This window comes from Sinohyriopsis cumingii, chromosome 15 (genome assembly GCF_028554795.1).
Source record: "Sinohyriopsis cumingii isolate HCF-2022 chromosome 15, ASM2855479v2, whole genome shotgun sequence".
Lineage (NCBI taxonomy): Eukaryota > Metazoa > Mollusca > Bivalvia > Unionida > Unionidae > Sinohyriopsis > Sinohyriopsis cumingii.
Window position 1 is genome coordinate 120,263,340 of NC_142975.1, and position 9,791 is coordinate 120,273,130.

Consider the following 9,791-nt stretch of genomic DNA (forward strand, 5'->3'; position numbering starts at 1 on the left):
TGATCTATCAGTGCGAATTTAGGATTGGTAAGAAATGTATTATTTAAAATATAATTAACTAAATAACCCTTACTAACTTTAATCATGAAATATAATACACATAATATAGGTATACATAATACAGGACACACGGTACTAATTATACGGAAGAACTGTGAACCAGTCTAGAAATGGGTGAAGAAATAATAAAGTATTTACAGGTTTGGTGGTCCATAATTGGTTAATAATGAAAATTAAAATTTTAGGAAAAATATCTTTTGAGAGCTTATCCTGTATGTAATGTAAAAAAAATATTGACAAATTTCTACTGATGCAATTTTAGCATTTTTACAGGCTTGACTCAGGAGTACTCAATACTGAAAGTAGCACCTGATTCATTTGGTGCAGAACCAATAACACGTGTTTCATGCACATGTATGTAAACAAAGTGCCGCGGGTCATGTGGTGTTCTCCACACATAAGCTTGCACCAAGGTTAGATGTGCATGAAGAATTATAGGTGTCATTATCAGCACCCATAAATTTTAAGTTATTGAATTTTGAATATGATAGTGTTTCCGTATGTTTACCATTGGAGTTGAATTAGTACCGTGAGTCCTACAATGAAGTAGAGTTGACCGACAAAAACAACGCCGGTCACATTCCCCGTCGATTATATTAAACCAACATCGACTCAGCTAAGAAGAGAAAAATCTCTGCTATTATTCAACAAGGACGCATTTTTCCTTTTAAATGTTTGTTTGCGAGCTCACAGAGGTTCCTCGTAGTACCTTTGCTTCAGAGCTCACGTGGGTACAATCACAAACATGTGGGGGAAAGTCAGGGGGTATATAGTAGGATTTTTCGGGATGAGGAACCGGAATTGGCCGGATAATCTCAAGCCGCTGTTCCGATACTATTTAGTAAATATAGTAGGACATAATTTTGAGTTTGCAGTTGAAATTCTAGGTTTGCGTAGTCAACACCATCAGTTTCAAAACATTATAGCACAGATAAGGCGATTCCGTGTTTTCAGAGATTCAGTCGTACTTTATTGATAAAAAGTCAGCCATGTAGTTTTGAACAGCGTGACAAAAATTATTCCATTTACCACCATGTCGGCCAATTCTGCGCGTCTAGTAATTCTGCGCAACGATACGTCTTTTCTGTAAACACGTCATCACGTGTTATTTTGGGTCAAACATCCATTTTTTTTATCAAGAAATAATGATCGCAATTTAATTAAGAAAAGTGATATTCATAAAGTGTACACAAATATCCGGCATTTCGACTTGAAATGCTTATGCAAATGTGATTTCTAAGTGTCAACATAAAGACACCCTCCATGTCCTTCTTGAACCGGTAACCCAGAAAATCCAAGTTACTGTGTATCTTTTAGAATTATACAAATAAACGTTATATAAACGACAGAAATGTATGCCTTAAAACAATACTGCATTTCAATCCAAGTTTCCATTTTTGCAAGAAGTTGTCCCACACGTACAAAATCGTCTGCTACCCAACGTGTCCACTTGCCGCTACAACATACATTCTCAAGACATTCACCGGCTTATAGTCTGTTTCTAAATTCTTTAGCAATTTTTCCTTATCAGCAAGACGTTGTAAACATATTACATCTTATTCAATGTTGTTTCTCTTCCACATAATTGATTATTTTATTTATAAAATGTTGAAATTTACTAACTTTTTACAAGATCGGTTGTGTTTGCTTAATATATCGTGCCATTTATTGGCATTATTACGATTATTTTTGTAAAACTAGCTATAAACCTCTGAAATGCTGACAAAAACAGACCAAAGTAATGCATTTCATTTATATTGCCCGATTAATAAATATTACATCTTTTCAATGCTGTGCACAGAATAGTCCGACATATTGCGAGTCTGGTCTGGTTTCCTGCTTAGTATGCTCCCTGCAGTGCACTCCGCTATACTAAGTATACTTCTTAATATAGTGGAGTGCAACGCAGGGAGCACACTAAGCAGGGAACCAGACTAATCGCGAGTCGGAAAAACACTGGGGTTGTATCCGCTTTGTCCAAAATTAATATTATTTTGAACAAAATATTCTGGTGATAATTGCCTCTTTTCAAATGACAAACATTGTTGTATTTTATTTTCGTCAATCGGTCGAATTCGGTATGACTTTTGCTTCAATATTGGAGACGGAAACCTTAAGTGCGCAGAAATGCCCGACAGCATTGTAAATATACGATTCTGTAATGTAGATTATGGTGGGATTATTTTATATCCTCACCGGTTTTAGATGCATTTGATTTTAATCTTAAGAATGTTCAAAAAGTAATTAAATATACAGACAGTAACATGAACATTACAAACATCACTTACTAATTCAAAGAAAAAATCGGAATCAAACTATATATTTTAAATTATTCATAATAGTTTCAAACAAAGTACAAAAAGTAAAATAAGAACAAATTGCAAGAGCTCGACCTGTGTCATTATTAATTACAGGTTCCTTATATCGCTGCAAAATAAATGAGCGAGTGGGACAGGATCTAGACTCACTGAATCTAACGAGAGACGTGGATTGTTTCGCAGAAAAATAGTCCAGGTGGTCCAATTTCATTTTTTTTTTTCAAATTTTATTTTATTTATTTGGTTATTTATTGTATTACTTTCGATCTGCGTCATCATTTGATGCTGGGAAGAGCCTTAGTCCTACCAGTAAGATCTGACGCTGATATTTATGTTTTGGGCGTCAGCACCTAAACAAAATCAAAATGAGCTATGTCTTACATGTAGGACTAATAAGAGCTTATGATCATCCTTAGAATAGAATCACACGAGGGTTACGTTTTATCAATAAAGTACGACGAAATATATGAGAACACGAAAACATCTTATCAGTGCTATAAATATACTGTACAGTATGACGTTTTAGTAATACTAATAAAGCACTAGGAAATCTGTGAGAACACGAAATCACCTTATCTGTAACATAAATATAACACAGATAAGATTATTTTGTGTTCTCACGGTTTTCGTAGTTCTTGATTGACAAAACGCAATTCTGCTATAATAGAATGCACAGTCTTTACCAAATAACGCAAGGTTTAGTATGAAGTTTCTTTACTGCGACGGTAATAATACTTGCGTAAAGAGGCCTAAACAAAATCAACATATGCTTCGTCTTACATGTAGGACTACTCTGACTCTTGCCACCCCATTTTTGTATATTTGGACGTTTATGTTCGGGTGTAGGGTCAGAGCCCACTGCCTAATGAAAAGTTGGAATTCGACGACACCAGCACCCTAACATAAATATCCAAATACCAAAAATGGGATGACAAGGGTCAGAGGAAACCCGGACCAAGAGGCCATCTATGCTGTCATATTCCAGCTGGGATTTGTTTGTGTTGAATTTCACCCAAAGGTAGTGTATATATTAGTCCTACAACTTAAGACGTATATCATATTTTTTATTGTTCTTTTCTCTTTAGCACCAAAACATAAATAATGCGATACGTCTTACATTGTAGGACTAGTGTATTTATCAATTTGTTGTATATATTGTATCAGTATGTCAATACACAAAGCATTTGTAGGCCAACAAGTTGTTCTCTGCCCTTTTTTTCCTCATATGACTGATGACAGAAAACCAATTTCATGGAATGAGCATAAAATATAGATACTTGCCCAGACATTGTTTGCCAACTTTGTAGGTGAGCATAATCTGTTTACGGTAGCATATAATTTTTCAAAGCTAGTCAAAATAATGTTCTTTGACTTGGAAATTTCACAAAACTTCTCATACATACAGCCAAAATGGACGAAAACTACTCACAGTGACCCTACCTTGGATCCTCATTGGGATAATAAAGCTGAAAACAGGAGACATGATCAACAATTTGCTATTCTCATGTAACAACTGTCTCTTTTAAATTCAGAACTTTAGACCAAATCTTTGAAATCTGATTTGACCGTTGCTGACTTGTTAGTTCTGTCAGATGTATGCAAGGTTAACTTGCTGCTTTACATTTGTTCTCTCAGTGATGTCAGAAAACAAGAGTTGGTAAAGACTAAGATGATATGCAGAACAATTGATACGTTTCAAAATAATCAAATTAGAAGGTCACAGTCAAATCATCAAAATAAAGTTAAACTTGTCAATTCATTTCTTTCACCAGAATGAAAGTTATAAGTTCAGAATATAATTATAGAATAAGTTTGATTTTGTGGGGTTTACTGCAATTTTTCAACACCTGATAGGCGGCTATACATGGCTGCAAGTATATTTGGTGGAGAAAGGATCATTTACCTAGATTTATCACATAGCCACTTTGAAATGCAACTCAAACTTGTACAGATGGAATAAAGTGAGACGTATGAGTGATCTGTAAAGACAACTCAGCCCGGTGAGGAATAGAAAAAGTAAAACTGCATAACAGTTGTGTTTCCCACAGTGGGTTAGGTAATAAACAAGATTTTGGGCATGGACTCCATACATTTCAGACTGTCAGTCATTTACAGCTATTTACTGATTTATATACCAGCTAACCTTGTCAGATATTGGCCATTGAATGTGACTACCAAAGTATACAAAGATCAGGTGTGTTTACATGATAATCATTAACTACCAAAGAATACAAAGATCAGGTGTGTTTACATGAAAACGTCAAACTATAACGCATGTGAATCATTGTAGTATGTTCCAAATAAAATTGACGCTGGTGTACATGTAATGTTATCTCAGGTGGTTAGGATATATATTATGCAGGTTATTTCTATTAGTTTTGTTGATTTGAAACATTATACTTTATTATTGACAGTAATGACCTTGTTTTAATGGATACATTTTTATTATGTTTTATGTCCTGGTATTTTCTTTTATGCTTTTATATTTTATTAATGACAGTGGTGATCATAATGGATACATTGTTATTATGTTTTATGTCCAGGGCTTTTTTATATACATTTATATTTTATTAGAGACATTGGTGACATAGATTTAATGGATACATTTTTAATATGTTTTAAGTCCAGGCATTTTCTTGTATACCCTCAGTTATTGACATATTCTGTAGCCAAAATATTTTTATACATATCTAGAGTTTGGTTGAAGCGTTGTGATTTGACTAGTATATTTAGACCTTGTTTTGTTGGATCTAGATTATGGTTGAAGCATTGTGAGAGAACCTATTTAGATCTTGCTTTGTTTGATAAAGTGTATGGTTAAAGCATTGTGATAGAGCTGCCATAAATTAGCGAATATAACACGCATTCTAGTATAACGTGCACTCATGTATTAGCCACATTTTTTTATTCTGTGTAAACTACAGATTACTCATGCAGGTTTTCATCAAGAATAATAAAGAACCATAATCTGTGTTGTCTTCTTTCAATATGAACATAGTACAAAATTCTAGGGTTTGGTGAATCGTCCTTTCTGTTTACAAATGAACCACAGCAGAGGTTGTTTGAACCAAACATGGTCAATTCATAATTCGTTTCCTCACCTTGAAACTGTCTCAAACATTCCATGATGACACCACATGCTGCCTTTGTCAAATGCAGGACCAAGGTCATGCCTATTCATTACCAGTAATTCAAAATCAATAAAATAGTCACCAACCCTTAAATCATTGCCAGATGACATGAACTACACAAATGTGAAATTCTACCTGAAGTCAGCTTGTCTATGGTAGCTCCAAATCTGATTACGACAGCAACAATGAATCAGACCCATCTATGTCAGTTTTAGGTTTTAGTAAACACAGCAACATTGCTGCTCTTCATAAATTAGTAATTCAACTGATAATGCTGATTTTATTATGTTGATCAGATCTTGTTGTTATTATATCGTCTTTAAACTTTCAAAAATTTAGCTGAAATGTAAAACTTAACTGTATAACCAACATTAGACTTGTTTACTATCTTAAACTAGGTGCATTGTTTTTTTAAAAAAACAAGAAGTCTTTTAAAATATTACTACATAGTAATATGAGTTAAATTCAAATCGTGTAAGATATGGACATATACCCAACTGGGTACGTGTGTGGTAGGGAAATACTTGAATAATTCATGTGTTGTATTTGCTAATTTACAGCAGTGCATTAAAACCTTTTTTTGTTTGATATAGAATATGGTTGAAGCTTTTGTATAGAACTAGTCTATTTTGACCATGTTTTGTTGGATCTAGAGTAAGGCTGAAGCATTGTGAGAGATCTAGTGTATTAAGACCTTGCTTTGTTTGATAGCATGGTGATACAACATCATAATAGATTAGGATATTAAGACTATTTCTCACTTCAAGTTGCATTGTGCTGATGCTATAGATAATTTATAAATTTCCAACAGTCTTGCTGGAGAGAGTCTACTAATGTGCTTTCTTAGATCAATTAAACTTTCACTGCCGTGATTGAAAATTAATTTGGATTTACTCATGCACAGTTCATGTTGTTTTTGGACCATGCATGTAATAATTTAGCCAGTTGATACATGTTAATGGCTGTGCACCCAAATTTTGAAAACTGGTACAGATGTTCAGCCAAGCAGAAAATTCTGACTTTGCCCATTGATACTGTTTCACAACTGGTTCATCATGATATTTAATAAGGAATTGCATGCGACATAATTTGTTTGATAGGAGCCTCGGGTAGCCAGTTGGTCGAAAGCACTCTATGAGGTTCTTCCTCCACCAGTTATACTGGCTGCCTTGTATAGCCTATTGTGTGTTGAAATATGGCATTAAGCCCCAACATCAACAACAACAACAGCATTCTTTTACACATCATTAGCAAGTTTATTCTATGTGTAGGTAAATTTTTCAGATATTTCACATGTAGGTCAATGAAACTGCATGTGCAAGTGATGGCAGTGATTGTGAGTAAAGCCAGAGGAATTCTTCCACCCCAGACTGCCAGTGTCACTCTCAGTGTACCCATCCCACATATTTTCATCATTATAGTTGGGGTAGGGTAGTTAAAATGTCTCTTTAACAGCTTCCCCAAGGTGCAACACCAAAGTGGATATAAACCAGTGGAGCAAAACTAGGTCATTATGACCCAATTTTAATGGAGAGTGGTGTGTTTGTATCAAGAGTTATTTTTAGGATTTCAAAAATGGAGGTCCATAGCCATGTTTGCCCACAACTGAGTGTCCAGTATATGGAAAACTAAAGAGCAGATTTGAAAATTGAAAGTCCAGAAAAAGAAACTAGAGGCCTTGGATCCAGGGACTCTCACTACAGAGAGCTTTGGTATTGTGTGAATCTAAACCATTATGTCAGCATCAACCCACAAATATGCCACTGTGATTCAGAGTTCAGGTATGATGGCAGTGATAGATTGTTGTTATAAACCATATCAGTACCAAACACAATGTTACAGGGCTGATGGCTGATAGATGTTTGGAATACTTTCTGAAACAAACATTTAAATGCTGGATTCCTTCTAAATTTAAATATGAAGGAAATGATCTACTTAAGTTGCCTATACAATGTTCAAATCAAACAATTTTTTTCTCTTGGTGTCATAAAGAGTACAATGTTTGCAGGATTTGGTGAAGATATATTTAGTAGAACTAAAGTTATCAAGGAAAGCATTCAGCTTTCTAAGATCATGGTAAATTTGACATTTGACTCTCATTTTTATCAATAGTTTTCTCTAATATCAAATAGACCAACTCATCTGCTTCGTTTCATGAAGGTGTGTCAAGTGGAACTAGATAATGAACATGAAACCATTGTACCGTCTGATATAAAGGTGACATTGATATTTGACCTTTTGACCAAACAATATCATTTGGATATTTTCCCTTGTATATGGCAACCAACCAGCAAAGTTTGATGTAGGTATGTGAAACAATACTCGAGTTACAGCAAGGAAACATTAATATCATCATTGGATAGACTTAGTGATAAATGGATGAACAAGAACGTAACATTGTAGTTATATTTATAGACCGACAGATGGCTGGACAAGAACATAGAATGGTAATTATATGGATAGACTTAGTGATAAATGGATGGGCAAGGACACATCATTGTAATTATATATTCAGCTTTATGGTGGGCTTATAATAAAAAGTAGGTACCAAATGGAACCAAAACTTTTATTGTTACCCTAGTCTTAATTGTAATATGGCATCAGTACATATATATAACTTTTTTGTCAAGTCTTAACACTAATTGTGAGTGTTTTTCTTTGCAGGGGATTTGAAACACCAGGAAGACATGTCTCAACAACTGAGTACCTCAATTTCTGACTTTGCCTTGGTCCTGTCCATAGTATATGTTCTGTACAACTGGTACCACCGATCAGTTATATTGGCATCTGTGGGTCTTGGCATTCAGGCTCTTGCAGCATCTGTTGGGGTTGTTCGTTTTGCAATGCACCGTCCAAATGGGACACCTGTATTTCATGCCCACAAATTTCTTTCATGGCTTGCTACAGCATTAGGGATGCCACTAGTAGCTTATTCATTTTGTACACACTATAGGTTTGGTACATTGGGGATCATAACCATGGTTTTCTCAGCCACTGTTGTGGCATCGGCAGCGTTTTTACCAACCAAGAACCGTGAAGACCTAACACAAGCTGCCAGTGGACTTGCAATTTTATCAATTCTAGCTGTTTGTTTGATGAACATTAATTTGTTTGGTGTAGCTGCCTGCATTGTATACATTATTTCTGGATTAGTTATAGGGTCCAGTGGTGAGTTTGCAGGCATTCAGAGGGTGGATTTACTTCATTATGCATTGGTTATTGGAAATGTCTTGTTTTCCATGGCCTTGTAGTGAAAAAAACTGAACAGCTTGTGTTCATCATAAATACATTCTTAATGTAAGAGATGTATTACAGGCCAGACATTCTTATTATTAAAGCAAAGATTTCTGCCTTGAGATAATCTGATACCTTTGTTTAGTGTTTTCAGTTAATGAACTGTTCTGTAATAACATATTAAAGCAATTCTTTAGCAGTGGACAAGGTTTTAACACTTTATCTGTCTCATCAAAATGTATCACCTTCTGTATCTTTGCCTCCCTGTATCTGCAATCACTAAAACAAAACTATCCAAATTCAATCCATTTATATGCCTTTCTGGACATAATTGCCAAAATCTACATCTCCTAAAAAACTCCAGACATAAGTAATGTCCAAGGGAAAAATAATACTGTAACCCAAATATCACTAGAATAGAGGGGGAACATGTATATTGTAATGGATGGGGAGAAAGTCTGCAGTGTCACTGTTATATTGTACATTGTAATTAGTGTCACAGTTATATACATTGTAATAACTAGTGTCACTCATATACATTGTAATATTATAACTAGTGTCACTGTTATATACATTGTAATAACTAGTATCACTTTTATATACATTGTAATAATTAATACGTCGTTGTAAGCAATACATATTGCATTTGAACAATATAGTTAAAAATGGAGTTTATTATGATTGACCCTTGGAACAGATCTTTGTGTACACTTTTAAAAATCTTTTTAGTGTAGTTACTTGGAAGATGAATGTGATGGTGTATTGTACTGAAAATAATGAAAAGGAAGGATTGTGTGTGCTTGTGGTTTTTTTGAATGTAGCTGCAGCAACCCGAGTCATATTGTTATAGTGTCTGTTGTGTGGCAGTTTAGTGCATCTTGCCTCAGACATGTGGCATCATGTCCCACCTCATAATGTTGAGTGCCAAGCGAGGCAGCTGTTAGTACTGTTTTTATAAGTCTTTGGTAGACTCAGCCAGGGTTCACACCAGGGATTCATTTCAACTTTTTTCAGGGGGCAAAACTTGATTTGGGGCTGGGTGGGAGAA

At 34.9% G+C, this 9,791-nt stretch overlaps 1 protein-coding gene across 7 annotated transcripts; it reads left to right on the forward strand.

Moving 5' to 3' along the window:
- Nucleotides 1–1,988: 1,988 nt before the first annotated feature.
- LOC149782599 (uncharacterized) lies at nt 1,989–8,950 on the forward strand. Of its 7 annotated transcripts, none has more exons than XM_089934071.1 (3): nt 1,989–2,202; nt 2,475–2,574; nt 8,174–8,950. In XM_089934071.1, exon 3 carries the CDS (start codon nt 8,197–8,199, stop codon nt 8,758–8,760), a length of 564 nt encoding a protein of 187 aa, XP_089790197.1. In that variant the 5' UTR covers nt 1,989–2,202; nt 2,475–2,574; nt 8,174–8,196; the 3' UTR covers nt 8,761–8,950. The 7 variants fall into 7 exon arrangements, with proteins under 7 accessions (XP_089790197.1, XP_089790200.1, XP_089790199.1 ...); XM_089934074.1 differs by having other exon boundaries at nt 2,003–2,021; XM_089934073.1 differs by having other exon boundaries at nt 2,053–2,071.
- Nucleotides 8,951–9,791: the final 841 nt, after the last annotated feature.